The 22,507-nt window shown below is 37.2% G+C and overlaps 1 protein-coding gene across 4 annotated transcripts in view; it reads right to left on the bottom strand.

The window, feature by feature from the left end:
- dpf3 (double PHD fingers 3) overlaps positions 1-22,507 on the bottom strand; it is a 48,195-nt gene that overhangs the window by 18,081 nt on the left and 7,607 nt on the right. For all 4 annotated transcript variants that reach the window (XR_452898.3, XM_007231515.4, XM_022663289.2 and 1 more), the window contains 5 exons: positions 14,366-14,526; positions 9,695-9,802; positions 3,562-3,701; positions 1,755-1,850; positions 181-250 (listed from right to left, as the gene is read on the bottom strand). Coding sequence is in view for 3 of the 4 variants with exons in the window: in XM_007231515.4 (XP_007231577.2) it covers positions 181-250; positions 1,755-1,850; positions 3,562-3,701; positions 9,695-9,802; positions 14,366-14,526 (575 nt within the window). In the remaining variant the exon portion in view is untranslated. The remainder of the gene's footprint in view (positions 1-180; positions 251-1,754; positions 1,851-3,561; positions 3,702-9,694; positions 9,803-14,365; positions 14,527-22,507) is intronic.

The raw sequence follows: 22,507 nt of genomic DNA, 5'->3' as shown, positions 1-22,507 counted from the left end.
TTTTAATACACTGCAGGCTATATCACAGCATGAATATGCAGCTTTATAATCACAATACCAGTCCAGATGGTGCAGCATTAATGGATGTGTGGTGATTATGGGTGAGCTAGCTGTGTGCTCTTGTAACTGCAAAAGGTCATGAAGGAACACTGGAGTTGAGGAGTGAGAGGCGGAGCTTACTGTCACACACGTAGGGCTTGTCCTGGTCATCATTGGCCACTGCCTCGGCTCTCCTGCGGCCAGAGCCCCTCTGAGAAATACAACACAGCAGATAAACAGAATACAGTTATTGATGGTGATAAACAAATCAGAGTAGAATAAGGTATAAACACTACTCTTATTTTAGTGATCTATAATGCACAAGTCAATTGCGGATTGTGCAGCTTGATTTAGGGCGTGTCAGTGTGTCTTTGGTCTTGTGAGTGTGCAAAAAATAAGCCTTGTGCTGCTTGAAACACACAAAAGGCTTTAACTAATTCTCTTCATTAATCATAGGTGTGTTTTTGGCGTATCTTGAAATAAACCAATCAGTGTGTCACTTGTCATTCCCTTTAAGAGGCAGGTGCGTACGTTCGTATCTTAACAGCGCGGTGCTTTTGTGCGTCTCAGCAGAGGAACCTGACCTGCACTTTTACACTGTGAAGGTACACCAGCAGCTCGTTTGAGGAAACTGCAATGTTATTTTATTCTTTATTCTGTTTATTGGTGATGTAAAAGTAAGATTTGTGCTCTGCAGCGTGTCCGTGTGTGTGTGTTTAGCGAGTGGCGGTGTGTACGCACTGGGCACACACACGATGCACCTATAGGAATGACCTCTGACGATTGACTGTTGTCTAGTTTCTGTGTTTTCCACTGCTAAAATAGAAACACGCCAGAAATGTAGATTGATTCCTAAACGCAGAGGCTATTTTAAGGGTGTGGGCACAAGGCGTGAAAAAAGAAAATAGGGTGTAACATAGCAAAGAGCATCATGTCCATGTCCAGCCCTATATGTCCAAATTGTCTTTCAAAAAAGAAATTAATTCAGCTACTTAAAGTTGCCAACATTTCTGGTACATATAGAGGTGTTTAAAAGTTTGTGAACCCTTTTTTTATATTAAATATCTGAATATTTCTGCATAAATATGCCAAAAAAAAGATTTTCCTTAGTTCTAGAAGTAGACAAGGATAACCCAGCTAAACAAATGAGACAAAAATATTACACTTGGTAATTTATTTATTGAAGAAAAGTATTAGCAGTTATTTTTAAGATTAAATTAGAGTCAGGTGTTTTCAATCAATGGGATGACAATCAGGTGTGAGTGGGCGGAGCCTGTTTTATTTAAAGAACAGGGATCTATGAAAGTCTGCTAAACCTTATCCCATCTGTAAAACATGGTGGTGATGGTATCATGGTTTAAAATGTTGTGGAAGAAGCGAGAAGTTAATGTGAGGAAACCCACACAAATCCTCTCATAAATCCACCAAAATCTAGTACAGTTTTAATTTAAAACCTTTGATTTTGGAAAAAATAAATTCCATTTTTATTCTCCAAAAAAGCAAAGATTAAACCAGATTTATGCACTTTTACATTTTATGTTTGACACCAAAACAAGTTAAAAAAGTAATTAAGTGAAATATGTAATTGTGTAATTACATTATTTATATAAGAACAGCTATTGCTTGTAAGAGTTAAATGCAGGTTTATCTTCTGTTTTGTTTGTGGTGTTACTCGTCTGTGTTATCCCGCTTTGATGTGTCGTGATGTCACTCACCCTGCCTTTGTTTCGCTGCTTCCTCTTTGGTGTGTCCACATCAAAGTCCTCGTCGTCATGGAAACCATCCCCATTCTCCTCAGCTTCGAGCACCCTCTACAGATCATGGAGGATTGTTGGAGAAAATATTTTTAGGTTTAAAGGGAGGCGTGTTTTATTTTTTAGCCAGTAAAACAGAGGCAGTAAAATAGAGCCAAACAATGGTGCCCAGTAAAGATTCTGGCAGTATCTGGGGTTTTCTCCCATCATTGTTGTGGTGGAAGGAGGATTGGACAGGAATGAATAAGTCTTTAGGCCAGAACAAATACAAACTCCCTGTTAAACATCTGGGGACAGCTCATATTCAATTCTGTGACTCTTGCTTGTTACTGGGGAGGTGCAGTTAAGGATAGGTCTTCTGTGAATTTAGTTAGGGAATCAAAATGTTTCATTTGACAGCCTTTTTACCAGTAAGAACTACAGTGTAGAGCAGGGGTCGGCAATTAAGTTTGGCCACAGGCCAGAAATTGTCCAAGCCATTAGGTGGGCTACAAAATAAAAAATTCTGTTTTGGAAAATGAAGTGTAATGGGATGGAGTGCCACAAACTAGTAGCTCTCCAGCCCAGAGGGTTGTTGAACTCAACTGCAGAACAGTGGGATTCAAAGCAGGTAACCCAAGAAGAAAGGAAAAAATGAATAAATAAACACACCGCTCCTTACGTGGGATCGGACCTGTGTCACCAGGGCCAGGGTACAATAAACTATCGCTGCTAATAAATTGGGACACAGCCAGGAAAAAACACCCTTATAAGTAGATAGGAAGCCCAAAAACGGGCGAAAAAACGAGAACGGGCAGAAGTCACGCCGAGTGCGAAACAGAGACAGAGGAGGAATGTAAACAATTTTTTTTTTACCATTATCGTTCATTGTAGTTCAACCAACCTCACAGGCCAGATGTTTCATGCTTGCGGGCCACATCTGGCCTGTGGGCCACCTATTGCGACCCCTGGTGTGGATAACCGAAACTAGCCAAAAAGTTATTACAAATATGTCTCTAATGCAAATGTATTTATTTAATACACTAGTAAAAATTTGTAGTACTAGTAAAAAGTTATTACTGGTGTCCTTTTAGACTAAAATTTGGTTCCACACTACTTTAGGCTTTTAATTGTTAACTTAATAATTTAATTTTAATTGTTAAGTTATTTTTTATCTTTAATTCAAACAACATTGATGTTGAAATATGTTATTTATCTTGGGAGAAGTTTAGAAGAGTTAGAGGTCTTTAAAACATAATTAAAGTGCCAAACTTGACCTTTGGGTGCACATTCTACCCAAAAACAGCATTGTGTCTATTAAGTACAATTTCTTTTAAACATATGTTGCTTTGACATATGAATTTTGTCCCTGTTACTTTTCAGCAGGGGCGTAGCAGCAAAATCTGGGCCCTGTTCACTCTTAATGTCAGTGGGCTCCTATCCATGCCAGTACACAAGGAGCGTGAGCGAAAAAAAACAAACAAACAGAATAACATGGGCCCCTCTACCTACTCGGGCCCTGGGTAGTCAGGTCCACTTTTCCCTCCACTACCACGTCCATGCTTTTCAGTTAAACACATCTACAAATCAATAGGCCGTAAGAAGCTCCGAGTTACAGTGCTTTTATCATGTCCGTTTAAAAACTGCTGTTTGCTAATAGCTTTTGGGTATTAACCCTTAGCTTTAAGTTCACCTAACAGACATTCTTTGTATGGGTGAGTGTGCAGGTTTTTATGAATAAGCTGTATTTGTTCACTGCTGCTGAAAGCATATATTCTAAAAAATCTACCTGAATCTCCAGCAGTGTCTCTTCTTCCTTAGCATTGCTGTTGCTGCTCTTCTTGTCCAGTATTCCCTCCCCTCTCAGCAGAGCCTCCAGGGCTGTGGCCTCAGTGGGCGGGGCTTCTTTCTTGGGCATCAGCTCAGCTTCTGAAAGAGAGAGTAAGAATGAAATGAGTGAGAGAGAGAAATGAAGAACAGTTGAGAGAGAGAAAAGAAAACATTGAGATACAGAAAGGAAAGAACTAGAAAGAGTAAGGAGATGGAGAATAAGAAAGAGTGGGAAAGGAACAAAATAAGAAAGACTGATGAGGAAGAGTGATCTGCTTTTTAAATTTGTGTCTGAAATACCAGCAGAAAAATTAAATAATGGAGATAAAGGAAAATGCTACCATGAGTCACCTCATTATGTGTGTGCGTGTGTGTGTGTGTGTGTGTGGAGGTCATTTGGGTTAGCTTTGTGTTGGGTGCACCTGCCCTTCATACATTTATTCTGCAGAGCTGATGGCTTGGCAGGACTCATGAAAAGAGAAAGCCTCCAGGTGCTAAAGATAAAAGAGGGATAAAGTAGAGACAGAAAGAGAGAGAAAAGGAGATGTACAGAGCGAAAGCTTGTCCATTCGTCCGATCCAGAGCTTTGTTCTCTGTAGCTCTAGATGTTTAATCTGTGCTGCTCTGGACATCATGGTGTTCTGTGCCTACAGTTCTCTATACTCTCTCCAGGACAAAATAAAGGAACATATGTGTTGCAGTTTTGGTGAAGCCTTTTTGTCCATTTCTCTCTCTTTCATCCTCTTTTTCTCTTTCTCTCATTTTTTCTCCCTCTCTCTATTTCTTTGTGTCTGGCTTGATGAGTCCCGTGGGAGATGCGCTGTCACTCAGCACTGATTGCAGAACGCTGAGCATCTCCTCTTACACTTCACACCCCGCTTCCACCCGCTAATCAGCAGCCGGAGCAGACAGCAAAGACAAAGAGCCTAATCGAGGACAAATTCTTCAAGCACACACCAATCAACACACCAGATTGCTATATGGAGCTTCCTGAATTTAATTAAATCACCATATTGCATACGCTGATCAGTGACTGTCAGATCTGAGGGTTATTTAGCAGTCCTGAGACCAAAACTTAAAAGCAGCTCAGTTTTTCAGCCCTGAGATCATGTGTTATGATGTCTGGGTAAAACTGATGGTAACAAACAAACAAATAAAAAAGGAGAAAGAGAGGATGAATAAAACACAAAACATGTTCCAACATAATGTAACAGTATCATTATCAGAATACTGTCACATTAAACTCTAAAACCTAATAAAAATCTACAGACCTTTTATTACATTTCATGTAAAATCTAATAAAAAATGTACAGGCCTTTTATTACGTGTCATGTATGCCATTTTCACTGACATTTCCACCCTGTTGTGCAGCTCGTCGTGACAGGGTGGAAAATTTACGCCAAAAATGACCATTTTACCATGTTTAACCTAGAGAGTTGCAGATATTTTTAAGGTGATGTTGTCTTAATTACATTGATATTTTATTCAGACCGAATGGACATCTTAAGCAGGGTTTTTGCTCTATTTTCAAATAGATTTTCAAATTTAATGCTTTTTAAGACCTTTTTAAGACCTCAATAAATATACGTTAAGGCCCAAATGTAGTTATAACTTCCTAAGCAGAAAATAATTTATTGTACTGAAAATTAGAACTTTACATTTCCCAAATGTTATCAATTTTCTTTATCAATTTTGTTCCTTTGTAATGCAGAACATTGTAGCATGTTAGCTAGTTCTCCGCTAATGTTAGCTAGCTTTATGCTAACCTTAGTTCTTTCCCCAGTAACGTTAGTTAGCTCAGCACTAATGTTAACTCCGCTAAACTTAGTTGTCTCCCGTTAACATTAGCTAGCTCTTTGCTAATGTTAGCTAGCTCTACACTAACTTTAGTTCTCTCCCCAGCAACATTAGCTAGCTCACCACTGATGTGAACTCCGCTAACCTTAGTTCTCTCCAGTTAATGTTAGCTAGCCCTCCACTAATGTTAGCTATCTCTACGCTAACCTTAGTTCTCTCCCCAGTTCTTTCCCACTGGCATTAAATGCACCATATAAAAATGTAATACCTGCAGCAAATTTACAGTAAATTTAAGACAATTTAAAACCTTAATTATCAAAATTTCAGACTTTTTAAGGACCTATGCTTTACCTGAGATAGGCAGGGAGAAATATGAGAAATAAGAATTAAAACTATTATTATTAATTGCTGAATATGCAGCAAGAGTCTCTAGTCCCTTGATATTGTCCCAAAACTGAGCTTGGTCAGCTGACTGCATCTTTATTTTTTTAAACAAACTATTCCTTTAAACAGACAAACAAAAATTGTTTTAATAATGCTTGCTGGGTTCGATGTTTTAATGTCATTTTCTGATCTTTTTTTTCTTTTTTTTTTTTTTCTGGTGTTAGTGTTGGTTTATCCTGCATACTGGAATTTGTCTGTGCCTGACTGCTTTAAATCCTACTCAGAAAATAGGAAAAAAAAAATGCAGTTATTCACATTAACCTCTTGTTGCTACACAGGACTACATTTCGCAGCCGCAGGGCAATGACATTGGCAGTTTTCCAGAATTAGGCTTAAACTTATTGATGTTCACCTCAGAATGCAAATCCGCTGCCTCCTGATACACGGGGGCCTTTAACCTGCACTGCTGCTCTTATAAATCTGCAACAGCTCCTCAGTAATAAAGCACTTTATTATAATAAAAATACTCACTTATTGCCTTGATCACACCCTGCACCCTATTATCTGAAGCCGTTGTTCACACAACAGCTGTTTGAACATCTGCGTATATCAGTGCTTGTTCTGCTTGCTTAGTCTGCTGCATCAAGATCTACAGTATGTAGTTACTAATTTTACTAATAATTAAATGAACCACATGTTCCATGTGACATGAGCTGCTGTGTGTAACCGTCAGCTGGCATGAAAGTTAAATTTCACAAGGTGCTCTGTTCAATACTTTTGGGATAAGTTAGAGAGTTGAAGATGAGGTGAAGTGGTTCTCATCCAACATCCTGACCTTACTAATGCTCTGGTTGCACATTGTTCATTTCAAACAAATCCTCACAACAATGTGTCAAAATGTAGTAGAAGGTCTTCTCTAGACAGTCATTTTAATTCACTGGATTTTAGAAGAAACAAAAAATAAGCAGGTTCCACAAAACTTTTGTTTTTAAAGTGCAGACAAAAAGAAAATTTCTTGTTGAACAAATTTCTGCTTGTCTGTGTCTTTCTTAAGGGGCACCAGCCATTTTCTTTTTTTTTTCGAAGGGTAGTAGACTTTTACCATGAGTTGTGACCAATAAAACACACTTTTAAATTGTGTGCAGTGTAGTTATGAATTATGAATTATCTATCTATCCATTTTCATGAATGTTTCATACAGTCCCCTCCAAAAGTATTGGAAAAGTAAGGCCAATTCCTTTATTTCTGCTGTAGAATGAAAACATTTGGGTTTGACATTAAAAGATGAATATAAGGCAAGGGTTTTTCTTTACGACACTCAATGTTTCTGCCATCAACTGCTGTGGTTTTCCTTGGTCTACCTGTTCATCACCTCCAACTGATTGTACTGGCTATGGACATTATTTGTGCAATGATTCTGATTGATTTTCCATCTTCTTCAGCTTCACAGTGGATTTTAATCTATAGACAGCAATCTGATTTAATGTTGGTTACTCCTCTAACTATAAATGCACAGTCTGAACAAACAAAATCCAAATTTGATACTGAGTGTAGTCCTTCAGCGCTGTTTATTGCTTAAATAATTAATGTTAAGGACATACCTGGGCAACAAATCACACTTGACCGTCACATGTTTCAGTAATTTTGCTCACAAGAATAATGGGTGGGTTAAGACAGAAGGTGCTATCTTCTGAACTGTGTATCGGATCGAGATGAACAGTAAATACCTGGAAATAAAAGCTGTTGATCTTTTGTTTCATATCAATATTTTAATGTCAAATTAAAATGTTCTCAGTTTAGAGCAAAAATAATATAATTTACCTCATTGTTCCAATACTTTTGGAGGGCACTGTAGCTACAAATATGTTAGCCTTTCTTTATCTATACTGTAAAAGCTGTGTCCTTATTCTAAAAGTGAGATGTTTCATTATGTTGCTCACTGTTGGCAAACACATACCTCACATTCCTCAGCTCCTGGTCTACGACTGACCCCTTTCTCCATGTTGCGGTTGAGGTGAAAATGTTTGCATGTTCACTCGCAGCCTGAATAGTCTGCACAGGTGTGTTTACATTCAGTTCAAGTACTAATATCAACCACTTCAGGCTTTCAGACGTATGTAAGATTCCAGGAGTTGAGTAAAGAGAGTTTTGTTTCATTTTGCATTTTGTAGCCTCAGTCTAAAAAAGAACAAAATCAACCCATTTTAAATAGGTGAAAATCTAGGCAGAAAAGGTGTTAAAATTCCTAGTTTCAGGATTTTTAAAGAGGAGAAGTTTACAAACAGTAGGGATGTCTCTTAGCAAAAGTAGCATTGCTGTTATTTACATTCTGGATATTTTGAATAACTATCAAATATAAAAACAGTGAACAATGGATGTTGGTGCTGGTGTTTTAGGAGAAGAGATTTGTCTGGCCTTTTGAAAGATTTATAAGCTTATGCTCACAGATATGCTGCAGAACAGTAGATATAAAATCAACCTGTAAGGTTCATTGTTGAGGATCAATCTGAAATTGGCTTGACTTTATAGGAGATTTTTTTCTTTTTTTAATATTTGCATCAAACAATGTTTCAGACGATATAAAAGAATGACAATTTTCACCTACAACTGACAGAAAAATACTGATGCACACCCTGCTTACTCTGCAAATTAGATGAGTACATATGTGGCTCTGTATCCTATGTCTACGCCAAGCAACAGTTATAATGATACAGTTATACATATGAAATTATATTTTTAGAATGTGGGAAGTTGTAATGTTACTCTATTTTTACCTTTACTCTATCTGATTACTTTTATAGCAAAGTGTGAGCTTAAACAGGGTGTGGCAACTTTAACCTAAAACACAAACACATGTCTATGCACAAATTACCTTTTTAACTTTTTACTGTTTCAGCAGTGTTCCTAACCCCTACTTTACTGTGTATGTCTTTCAAACTTGATTACACAATAAGTTACCTAATATACGTCTTGTATATGTGATTACATTTTATACTTTTGACTACTGCTGCTTTTGCGGTCAAAAATAACAGACCATGTAATTTTGTTGGTTTGTTTCAATTCCTTCAAATGCAATATGTGTTAATATAATAGAATTGCCTTCTACTAAATAAATGTTTCTAATAATATAACAAACCTTTCTTCTACTGGATAATGAAGTGTTCTTTTTTTCATTTCACAAATCTGAGATACAGTAAGCTGATTTTGAGTTTAAAGAAGCACAGTAGGTCTTATTCCAGCCAACGTTTCTATGCAATTTCACAGGAGAGCTTTGTTTACACACTGCAGCTCTGGTATTCTCATAGGCCTTATATAAGTCTTGTAGAAGAATGTGATTGTGCTGAGGACTCTCCGCCTGCGACGTCTTATTCCTTGCTTGTGCGCGGCATTTGGAATGACTTGTTGTGCAGTGAAGGGAGGCCTTCTAGGCTGCAGTATTAGATTGCTGGAAACAATGCGTTGGGCTTCCTTTAGACACACACTGGCATTTATTCCCACTTATCGAGTTCCTCAAACTCTGTCTACCCTGCCCTCACCACCAACAACCAACAACACCAACCCAGCCTCACTTACATTCTAATACTGCATGGCCAAATGATTTAAGGGGCCCAGTCAGGGCACAGAAAGAGAGAGAGAAAAGTAGAGATTCAGAGAGATTCAGAGAGAAAGAAAGGGTAATGAGAGCCAGATGGGGGCAATGCTTTAGACTCTGAATGACCACGGAGAAAAGGAAACAGAGAAAAAGAGAGAGAGAGGCAGAGAGGGCAACAGAGAAGTAGGAAATATGAAGCCAAGGTGTATAGCGTGGGTGGGATTGTGTGTGTGTGTGTGTGTGTGAGAGAGAGAGAGAGAGAGAGAGAGAGAGAGAGAGAGAAAGAGAAAGACAGGGGAACCTTCTGTTATGCTCATACCAAGCCTGAGTTCACACAGTCGAAGCTGAGGGTCAATGGGGGTATGCAGTCGCCTCTTCTTTCTCCAACAGCGGGCAGGATAAGAGTACATCTGACCCGCAGCCAGCCCTGCAGGGGCACACAAGAGTGATCCAAACACTGTTCACACACATTCACATACAAAACCCCTTCTAACAACAGCATTCTAACTATAGCATAATTTTGGAAATTTAAATTGTACACACTATGTATCACTCTATTATTGCATAACACATGATGAACAGCCATACAATGTTACAAGTGGCTTGATATAAACAAAAAAGAAATCAAATCCGAAGTTTTTAAATGGCATAAAACAACAGATCTGTTGCCTCAGGTAACATAACTAATCTAGTGAAACTGTAACATATAAACTGGTGCAGTACTAGTTTGGATAGTAGAGTAAGTTTAGACACACTTTAAGTTCAGTGTTTTTTCATTATAATTGCATTGTTGATTAATGCTAAAGTCATCCAAACTATAAAGAAAATCATATGGAATTATTTAGTAAACAAAAAAGTTTGTTTTATATTTTAGATTCTTCAAAGTAGCATATTTTGCTTAGATGACAGCTTTGCACATCTTGGCTGGGTTTTCTCAGTCTTTATGAGCTTTATGAGGTAGAGTCACCTGGAATAGCTTTCAGTTAACAGCTGTGCTAAACTTATCAAGAGGTAAGTAGTTGAATTTCTTGCTCTCTTAATGTTAACATGACGGCTACATTAATGGACAAAATCTGTCATGACAGTTATGACGGTATATGAAATCTATTACTATATAACAAAAATTATATTGCGTGGTTATGTCCATGTTATGTGGCAGGGTTGCCAAAATTTCTATAACATAATGAAGGATTACATTTTATTAATTAAGTAAGCAAATACTGATATCAAAGTCAGACATGACAGCAAGTTTAGATATTGACCCAGTAATTCTTATATAATAAATGTAGCTTGAGGCACATTTTACAGGCCCACACAGACAATATATTGCCCTGTGCCCAGGTTTGAAATTTCATATAAAATACAAACACCAAACTAAACCTAACATGTTTATTTTAGTTGCTTGTTGGAAGGGATACAAAAATCACTTTTTTGTGCTTTGTATTTCCACTTGGGTCTCGACTGCCCCTATAAAGACTCCAAGCACAAAAAAATCCATCCAGCTGTTTTCTGTGAATCAGTTGAAAGAGTTTGCTGTCAGGAATCATATTCTTCTATGCGTCACTTTTGGATGCCTCTTTTACTGCAGAGACCACCCCTCGTGCCAAGCACTATTGCTGTAGCTAAAGAAAAGTCACACATGCCAAGCAACAGCTTTTTTTGCATAAAAGTGACAGAGCCCTTAAATGGCTCGTTTTGAAAGGGATTAAAACTAGCAAGAACTAGAGCAAGAGAGATCTCTTTTTGTGAGAGTGATTTTGAACAAAGAAACTTTATGAACAGGTTTGTGTAACTGTGATTAATCACACTTGTTTTCTTTAAGAAAGTGGATATTTAAATGTAAATGTTATATTAGTGGTGTCATTTAAAATACTAGTACATACTTTTATGTTTGAGAGGAGATAAAACCCCTCTTTATTGTAAACATCTCAGCTAGGTTGTAAGGATTTCTGAATTAAAACTTAATTTGCTGAGTATAAAGGGGCGTTTTCACACCTGTAGTTTGTTTCTATGGTCCCGATCAGTTGATGAGTTTACTAATGAGTTTACTTGGACGTGGGCTGTGCAGTGCAGATGTAAGCAGTGAACGCAGCCCATTAGTGCGCATGTAAACAGCATGGAGCAGCAGAGACAGCATTTGTTCATAGCAGTATATTATCTGTCTAATATATCACACTAAACTGAATCAGTGTAACTCAATTAAAAAGAAGTATATTTGATAGCTGGGTCGTATCCAGATCAGATTACGTTCTCACCACAAGCGAACCACTCCATAAAAAAAAAAAATTGTGTTTGGTGGGGGCGGGGCAGATTATGGCGGAAGTTGGGATTAAATTTGTTGTGAGATTAAGACTGTGATTGAGAGTGTTTCCCTTTCACTGTACAACGCTTACCTTTATACAACGCATGTCTCAATTTATTACTGCATATTAGACCAAAGAAAGCAACACATGGTTACATGTGGCTTGATGACCAAGAAATCAAATCTAAACTACACAAACATTTTTTTTTTATTCAGTGAGCATAAATAACCTTGTCAAATTTATTAGCATTAACTGTAGATTACTAACAAATTCTGACTCTTTTTAAAAGCCTCTTTTATATCTAAACTAACACAGTTTTACATTTCCTTTGTTGTAAATTTTCGGCCTGTACAATTTTAATCTGTATCTTTTTTAGACTGACAGTAACATTGAGCTTCTAACATAAATCACATCATAGTTATATGTATAATAGTTATTATGTAGTTAAGAGTATTTACTGAACAATATGACTACAGTCCTTTTTAAGTTCACGAGGTACTCTTCAGTATAAGGAACTGGAGAGTGAGAGAGCATAAAAGAGAACGAGGGAGAGGAAAGATAAGCTCTAAATACCCTAAATAAAAACATGTAATAAACACTGGTTTACCACAAAGTACAGGGTGTGTCTGAGAGGCCTTAGCATGCAAAATGTTAATTCTATTTGTGTCCAGCTCTCGGCATCATACTGTTCCTTTTGGCAGGGAACACTGCTGTCTCGATATCAACAACAGCTCTAGTCAGGTCAGAAGGAAGACTATGCCGTGGCATTATTGCTTTACCTAAAGAACCTTCAGTTAATCACAAACTTAAACAGATGCTACAGGATATAATGCAGCACTGTAGCTTATCTATCACAGCCAGTTAGTATAAATGGACTTAATGCAGAAAAGCAGTAAAAAACAGCACAGAGTTTACACTGTACAAGTGTTATTGCAATATCAAGTAGATATTTAGAATATCCACAGAAAAAACATGCCTGTTTCCTGTCACTGTTTACAAAGGTGCAAAAGAAATACCAACCAAATCAGATGTGACACTCATAGGCTGAGATCTTATTTATACACTAAAGGAAAACTGAGAAGGGTGTGCACAGCTGAACTCTCTCTATCCAAACATGCGTGGTCAGATCAAACATTGTGGAATATGTGATGTGATGTCCACTGATGGCTGACTGTTTTTTAGCATTTTGAGCCCAAAGGCAAAAAGCACATGGAAATTGTAGAGAAAGTAGTAACACATTATGGAGCACTTTACTGAAGGGCATCTGACGGTTGTTGGAAAAGCCTTTATAAATGTTTATATAGGTTTACGTCATTTGTTATAAAAAGGCTGTTTTTAGGAGTAATTTAGCCTTATGAACTGTTAACAGAAGGATAGTTATTTTCCTGAATAACAATAGCAGCCAATATGGCTTCATCATTGTGTTTTCAACCAGGATTGTTACAGTTTTAAAAAGTTGTAGGTTCAGTTTAGTTTGTATTTGGCTTCCATAAGGCATTACAGTGCTGTACGCCCCCAAAAAAAAGTAAAATAATGTAAATAGGTGCCCAAAACAAAGTAAAAGAACAACTTGAAATACTGAATTCTTTGGCACTTTTAACAGCAAATATTTTTTGTAAACTGAAAATTATTTTTTCTCTGTACCATATTTTTCGCACTATAAGGCACACCATATTATAAGGCTCACTATCAATAAAAACCTATTTTCTGGTTTATTTTCATACATAAGGTGCACCGGATTATAAGGCACAGTATGCGACACTAGTAAGGAACAGGGGTGTTTAGCAGGTCTCGCCGCTGTAAAGCTAAGCTAAGTAAACAAAACTGTAATCCTTTAAAATATATATTTTAAAGAAGTCAAACAAGCCCTGGATGTTAATCTACACAGATTTCTCTCTGGAAAACTGTTTATTTGGTTACGTAAAGCACTTAGAGTTCCACTAAGGCTGGGTGCAGCAGCATTAGAATTAGCAGCTAACCGCTAGCACCAGCCGCAGTTAGTCCGATAGGTAGTCCGACGCTACAGTCCGATATACTCTGAACAGCGAAAGAGCTAGCACTTAGCACGGTTAGCAGGTAAAGCTAATACTGCTCCAGCAGTTGTACCTGGAGCAGGCTACAGTCCGATAATATTACATCTGAATGGTTAAAGAGCTAGTGCTTAGGGTGGTTAGTAGCTAACGCTTATTTACTACTCCTTAAAACCTGACTGGCGCACAGGATTATAAGGCACACTGATGACTTTTTTCACCTTATAGTGCAAAAAATATGGTATTTAAATTTCAGATTGATTCATTTTACAGTGGGCACCATTAATTAGATTTTTGTGTTTATGTTTTATTTGAATACTGCAATTTCACATTAAGCTTAATAATTATAATAATGGTACTTAATACCCTGTTCACATTCATAGTCAGTGATACACACATGAAATTGTAAAATAACTGATGAAAACATTGTATTGTACCATTTATTGTTAAACCATTTTTAAGTGCTTCTCATTTAATAGTCTTTTGCTACTAACTAATTACACTGTGTGGTATAGGACTGTTCATTGTGAGGCTTATTTAAATTACTTAAATTTTTTTTTTTTTTTTAATTCTATTTTGTTTGCCACTAGCACACAAACTGAGGTAAACCCTAACAAATGCATCTTTATAGTGCTTTTAGATGTAGGGTTCTTGTACCTGGTCCCCTGTGGCGTTTCTCCATCCAGATGTAGCAGTTGTTCTGTGCCACGCCGGTCTGTGAGTCCAGGAATGGCATGCGGACGCTGCGATCAGCACACAGGCGGGCATTATAGCTGCGGCAGTGCTCAATGGCCTCCTTATAGAACTGGTCACCAAGGCTGTGAAGGGGGAAACATGAAGTTCAGTTCAGTACAGTTTTTAAAGAGCAAAAGTAGCAGATGGCCCTTTAATTATCTATTTATTAGTGCCCATTCTAAATTGGGTCTACAAAAGAAAAATAAACAGCATATTTTTATCTGGCTCAATCAGAGCTTGCTGTATTGACAGTGGAACACTGGTCAAAAAGTGGAGCACTGTCATTTTCCTGTATAATAATGTATAATTCCGATAAGTCAGATGAAACCTTTGTAAAAATGTTTTAATTCTCTGAATTATATCAATTTATTGTGAGGTTGGACATTTACAATCCTGTTTTCAACTCATATTTATCAAAAATATCCATTCAAATGTCAATTCTCATAAAAAGCACTACCAGAGTGAATAGAATGGTTTCTAACTGTTTAGTAGCTACCCTACTTGTTTTATCATACAAACATTTGTTCATGTTATGTCTCGGTCTGCCAGCGGCATTCCGTAGCTCATTCAATCATCACAATTAGTTTAGATTTTCTCATGGAAGATTTAAGTATTAGTCTGTGACTAGCTATACAAGAGCTTATTCTCTCCAGCCGTTAACCTCCTGATGGTCACTGCGATTGCAGACAACCGTCTTTTTTTATTTTGCTGTTCAGAAATTTATAATTCATGTCCTGTGATGTATCTTAACATAATATAACATGTTAGAAAAGCAATGTCAATATTCACTACTAAACCACACTTAGAAAAATTGTCTCCTTCACAATTAAAAGTTTTCAAATGATTCTACAAATAAAGCATTAATTAGAAAGACAGAGCAAATAAAAAGTTGTAGGACACCCTTTAATATCAGAAATGAATGTTGTAAAAAAAACGTAATGGGTGTCCTGGGACTTTTGATTCATTCTGTACAAAGTTAACATTATTTCTTCACAAATCATCAGTTGAAAGATTCTTTGGAAAGGTAAAAGTTGATCTTCTATGACACTGGTGTTATCTCCTGGTCCTGGAAGGCTAAAACCCTGCACAGTTTTGTGCTTTCCTACGCCTATTAAACTTAGCAATTAAGAGACTGTAGGCTGAAGCAGGTGTGTTTGAGCAGGGGACCTATCAAGATGTGTTGAATAGCATGCCTCCATTAGAGCTTTATCTCTAAAATAATAATAATTCAAAGAACTTGCCATTTCCAAGAACTTGAACATTAAAGGACCATTATGCATTATATTTTCTGGCCAAAAGACAGATGCTCGGCTGCCTACTTTTCCCAAGAACAGGTAAATGCTAAGCTTCAGCTAAGGTTAGCTAACCATAGTTCACCATAATAGTGAAAAGCATTTGAAGTCATTTTAACATTTGAGTGTTTGCATTCATACTCAGCAATCTGCATGCAGCAGAGTTATTAAGGCAGCGAGTATTTGAGTTAGGTAAAGTAATCTAGACTAGTGCTGGCTAATGCTGCTGTCACACCACCTACTACAAAAGGGGAGACCATGGGCCACAGTTGTTTACTATATTGGCAGTAACCAGCATGAGAGACCTATACAACAGAACGCAAAATTTGACTCTGTATGGACTCAATTTAGCTGCAAATGTGCTTATATGTTACCATCGCAAAAGTTCTTGAACTCGTCTTGTGCTCATGTGTGTAGGTTGAGTGTCCTCAACCTGGCAACCTGCATGAGCTTCATGTTTGGGGAGGAAAGGGTGTGGCAGACAACGGTAAAGCTGCAGTGCTATCTATTCCGTAAACTGAAAGCTGAGAGAGAGAGTCTCCTGTGCTGGGCATGAGCCAGTCTGCTCTGGTCTTTTTCTCTCTGACTGCGTCCTGTCACGATTAGATCAGCCCTGTTCAGGGTTAGAGGATGCACAGTTATGTGAGGAATGTTGGGCTGGACAAAGAGGAATACTCTGACTCTACAGCGGGACACAAAGGCTCTAGTGTTCAGAGAGAGAGAGAGACAGAACCAGTGAGAGAGAGTGAGATACTGAAAGTAAACAGGTAGGAAGGTGGGATTTCACTCTGGAGCATGAAAGTAAAGTGGGGTACAATAATGTGATAATAAGCTAAGCAAGCAGACTTGCCCAAATGTGTGGTCTAATCAGAGCTCTTTTCATTTGTTCTCTTCATATCTAAACAAAAATGAAAGATTTCCTGTTTAACATTGGTAGATCTTTGCTTCCCCTCATCTCTACCTCCCAGAATGAATACATTTCCTGTTGCATTATTTCCATGTCTGAAATGAAACGCCAGTGATCAGTTCACCCACTACTAACTACTACATTCTGAAAGTCTTTTGACGCTTTGGCTCTTTGGTGTTGTTCTAGGACCACATTCCTCCATCCCAAACAAGACCTTAGGGTTTAGTAGATGAAAGAGAAAAAATGGTCATATTAGCATCTGATGTCCCTTTATCAACTTCATCTCAAAGCAAAAAAAAAAACAAAAACAAGACTCAATGATCACTGATGTCCCACAGTTCGGCTCAGCCTACACAACCAGCAAAACTCTACTCTCATTCTGTTCCTCATTCATGGAACTGTGGCTTCTAAAATGAAGGGTTTAAAAGACTAAAAGAATACAACCTCCACACCCCACACATACATCAAGTGTGGTCCCCCAGACATGACAGTAGGCATGTTTGGTTTAGTGCTGGAATTATAAAGCTAATGTAGCTAACAAATAGTTGTATAAGCAAAAGGTAACAAACAACTGGAATCAATGTTTAGGATCAGTGTTTTAAATTACAGCAATCCACCCTAATATTAAAACCACCTGTTTAATATTTTGTCTACATCCCTCAGCTCAGACCCCTTGAGGCACAGATGGCACAGGACCTAGCTATCTCTAACATTTTCAAAGTGAAATCTAATTGCAGCATGGCAGAATATTCAAATCTTCTCATCCTGCTGCAACCAGTTTTTTTTTTTATGCGGTCATTTATTTTGGGGGGAACTTGGGGGAAAGCAAACACTTTGGAGGTTTATACTGACTAATTAATTTAGTAATGATGTAAGATACTGCTTGGGGAGGAGTTTGTATTGTTTAATGGGTCTTGGAGAGAAAGATTACACTGCTATAAATGTGGCTCAAATGCATCCCAGAGCACATGTCATGGGTATGTTTACACTTGCATTTTTATGTGGTTTGTTTTAATCCAGATATAATTCTGATATTTACTTAACAGTAACACACATGAAGTGACCAGTTATAAATGGGTTCACTGAGCTATGGGCACTATGGATGAAATCCATAATGATTATCTAATCAGAATTATATTATTTCTTTTATTGATTATCCAATTAGTATTTTATTCCTGGCTAATTAATTTCCCTCAATTTGATCATTTGTTATCCATTATACACTGCCTGGCCAAAAAAAGTCTTCACCTGGATGTAAGTAAATTATGTGGGGTTGATGCTGCAGTTGGTCAGGTCTTGGTTCAGTAACAGTATGTGCTGAAAGAATGAGGTCAGCTGACTACCTGAGTATACTGAATATAGAACAGGTTATTCCATCAATAGATTTTTTCTTTCCTGATGATACATTCATATTCCAAGATGACAATGTCAGGATTCATGGGTCTGGAATTGTGAAAGAGTGATTCAGGGAGCATGAGATCATCATTTTCACTCATGGATTGTTCACCACAGAGTCCAGACCTTAACCTCATTGAGAATCTTTGGGATGTGCTGGAGAAGACTTTGTGCAGCGGTTGGTCAGACTCTACCATCATCAATGCTGCAAGATCTTGGTGAAAAATTAATGCAACACTGGATTGAAATAAATCTTGTGACACTGCAGAAGCTTATTAACATAATGCCACAGAGAATCAAAAGCTAAATCAAAGCTAAAGGCGGTCCAATGAAATATCCAACGAGTGTGTTACCTGTTTATGGAGGCTTTTTTATTTTTGGCAAGGCAATCTATTACTTGTTTGTGTGTTCTACATTATGTGTTTTACTCCTGATCCCTGATGTAAGCATATGGTCATTAGAACCCTGGGAAATACGTGGGACCTCAAATCCCAGATAGATCATGAATGGATGTGTTCACCTGCATTACAGCACAATGTTAGGATATGCTCAATTTATGTGCTTTAAGTGTAACTTAAACAGAAACAGATGGGGGCCACCCAATGGTCCATTATGATTTACAGCATTGTTATCTAAATATCTAAATTGATAATTCTATCTTTATTTTCCTGGTACGTGCAAATTTCGATTCCTGTTTTTTGGGCTACATGTGTCAAGGGGGGTGTACAAGCTCTCGACCCCAGTGGGAAGCTCAAAATCTTTTTTTTAAGTAATATCTTGCATGAACAGGCAGCTAAAGACTAAAGAAAATTACTTCATGTATAGACGCTGTCACACTCTTTTCAAGGTATATAAGTGTACTGTTAAGAGGAGGTGGCTCCATGATCTGTCTTTCTGATTCTCGTTTCATTTCTTGCTTGAATTATTTTCTTTTGATACTTTGTCCTTATCCTTGAATAATTTGAATTTGTCTTGCTGTTCAGACAAAAAAAATATTGAGTACAGCATACTCTGTACATTGCAAAGCTAAAAACAGAAGCAGCAACCACCTTAAATACAGTTTCTTTGTATACGGATTGTTTGGACCTACCAAGTCTCATTTTCCTTAAAACGCAGCACTGACTAATTGATGATTGCTGATTAGCTACATTAGTTTCAAAGAAAAAAACAAAAAATACCAACATTTAATGGGGAAAAAAACATATTCCTATAATACTCAGCATTCCAATGTAAATGCTTTTTAAAACCCAAATCTAAAGACCTTTAAGCAATTCATGAATGGATCTTCCGAGCTTTTAAGCTAAGGTAACTTTTTCAGTTGCTACTTATAGTAAACCTGTGTATAAAACTGAGGTAAAATAAAACGTTATGTGTCGCTGATAGTCTGTGCAGTGTGTGAGATTTTAAAGACCCAGCAGAACGGCTCTGTTTACACTCCTGTCATCTCAACAGCTACAGAACGCTTGTACAGAGGGCAATGTTTAGTGTCTGCTGATCCAATGTGAAGCAGCCGTTACTGACCTAAAGCGTGGTTCAGCTGTGCAGCACTGAGGCCTCTTCTGCTCAGAGGAGGAAAAGCCTTTTCATATTCAAATAGACCTCTTGGAGGATTTTAAGGGTCTCTCTTTAGACAAGTGTGGCTGAATAATCATTAGCTTAGGGAGGTGTGTCTAAAAGTACTGTTGTTCCCTTTGCGATCCATATGCATAGCACTACGACAATCAGGGCTGAATTTAAATTGAACATGGGCCCTGCGCCCCCGCAGTCGCAATATGAATATGGTCTCACCATGAACACACATACAGCGTTTTGACTGAAAATCTCTAAGGGAAGGGAGGAACAAAGCGTTCTTATGCAATGTCGTCAAGCAGAAGTGTTCTTCCAATCACTTTCTCCTTCTCTTCAGGGAGGTATTGTATAACGGTTATTCAGTCCGCTCAAACCCATTGACTTACCAGGAAATGCTCAACCAAGTGCCCTCAACACACCTTTACCATGATTTAAAGGAGCATTTAACAACAGCCACTACACCAATACACAAAACTACATCATCATATGGGTTTAAAAGAGTGTATTCTGTTTTTGTGGAGTAACCGTTTCTACAGAGCAGGGTATGTAAGCCTATTTTCGAAAAATTAAGGGTCCTTCAAGCATAAGTATGAGATAGAAAGTCATTCTTATAAGATCTCATAATTATGACTTAGTATCTCATAATAATGACTTAAAATTTCTTAATAATGATTAAGAATCTCATAATAATGAATATGAATCTCATAATTATGACTAGGAACATCATACTTATAACTAGAAATCTCAATAATGACAATGAATCTCGTAATAATGATTAAGAATCTCTTAATAATGAATTTGAATCTCATAATTTTCCATTCAAGTAATGACTTGAATGGAAAAACATAAATTATGTCAGAATCTCATAATTATGACTAGGAACATCATAATAATGACTGTAAATCTCATAATAATGATCAAGAATCTCATAATAATCACTTGAATGTAAAAAATGTGTCAGAATCGAATTATTATGACTATGAATCTCATAATAATGATTAAAAATCTCATAATATTAAATTAGAATATCATAATTATGACTATCAATCTCATAATAATGACTTAATATCTCATAATCCCAATTTAGTATCTCATATTAACAACTTAGTGTCTCATAATAATGTCTTAGTGTCTCATAATAGCTACTTAATGTCTCATAATAACAACTTAGTGTTTCATAGTAATGACTTAGTGTTTCATAATGTCATAGCGACTTAGTGTCTTCAACCTCACCAACTCCCCAGCTCATCCTGATAATATTCAATGGAACTCCACCATTGCAGAAAACAGAGTTCCACTGCTCCACAGCTCGATGCTGAGGGGCTTTATACTCCTCTATCTCATGCCTAGCATTAAACATGGGGTGGGTATATGTATGTATAGTGCTATGGTGTTTTACTACTAGTATTACATTAACACTGTGTTTAACGTTGGAAATTTACTGTGAAGAAAAGTTGAGCTAATCTAAGCATTTTTATACTGGATGTTTTTGAATTTGAATTATTCACACATAACAGATATGTTTCCTCATGCAACTAAACTGGGGTCAGTTTCCCAAAGTACAAAGTGCTTAGTACGAAGATGACACAGTGAGCTTTCCCTCTTTCTCTCTACATGTTAAGATATTCCTAATGTTTAGATGTTTTCTCTCGCAACCTGATCTCTCAGCATTCCTCAGTGTAGTTCTCTTTAAAACATGTCCTTTGTCTGCACAGCAACCAGATATTTAATGTATACACAACCCTGTGCTCATTCACCGAAGATATTAAACCACGGCTGCGAAGCATATTGTCTGTGTTTTGTTTGCAGCAAAGCTAATATTGCAGAAGTATGAAATATATAAAATAAGCCCTGCACAAACATCTCAGATACACAGTGTATGTCCAACTATTTGTGGACAACTCTTATAATAAATGCTAAATTCAGATACTTTAAGTTGCACCTAATGCTGACACAGATGTGTCTACACCTGTAGGATAAAACTATGCCAAAAAATTAAAATAGACAAAAATGGTTATGCAATGTTTTTGTACAACAGCACTAATATGATGAAACACAGTTGCACTATTAAATATTATTGACATCTGTCTATCTTTAACTGATCAGACCTGTATTAAATCTAAACAGAGAGTTTGGGGATTGAAAAAAAGAAGTCTACAGTTTTAGACTCATTACACACTCATTAATCCAGGTGACTATTAATTCATTTGTGCTGCTGCAGAGTCATTAGAACCGCGAGCAGCACTTTGGAACAGAAGGCTGCCTAATTTGTGACAAGCGATTCTCTGATGATATTGCTAATTAAAATAATGACGTCTGATGAATGTGCACCGCACAGAGACAGTCCTCCAGAACATCCAGAGATTTAATTTAAGATCTGATAGTGACCCCTAATTAATTAATTCTGTAATAGGAAATGTATTCATGCAGTAGTGAGACCATCAGAGTTCCTCTGCAAAGCGCTTAAAAACTCCTACAGAGGCTCAGAACGGCATAAATCCTGCATTCCTTAATGTTGTGAGTGTCTGTTCATCTTGCTCTGGTTCATTTGTGTGTACTTGTGGTTTTAGCATTTACTTTCAAAAATAATAAAATAAACTCAACGGTATTTAACTTGACTTTTTGTCAAAGTAAATACTGCAGGTCTTGTAATTTGTAATAAATAAAGGAAACACCATTTGTAAAGATTATTTATTTAACAAGTTTTCTGTTTCATAAAACCGTGCGCTATCCACACACATCCAGATACTTATGATACGGTAATGTGGCTTTTCTCTGCTTTTCTGTTTACATTTAAATCAGCATTTTTGGTCAGTTCTTTTTCTGTGTTTTCAAGTGGATGTTGGCATGTGGCATTAGGCAATGTAACTGGTTTATATAAGCTCTGGTATATACTTCAAA

Source organism: Astyanax mexicanus, chromosome 1 (assembly GCF_023375975.1).
Source record: "Astyanax mexicanus isolate ESR-SI-001 chromosome 1, AstMex3_surface, whole genome shotgun sequence".
Lineage (NCBI taxonomy): Eukaryota > Metazoa > Chordata > Actinopteri > Characiformes > Acestrorhamphidae > Astyanax > Astyanax mexicanus.
This window is presented reverse-complemented; position numbering and strand designations above follow the sequence as displayed.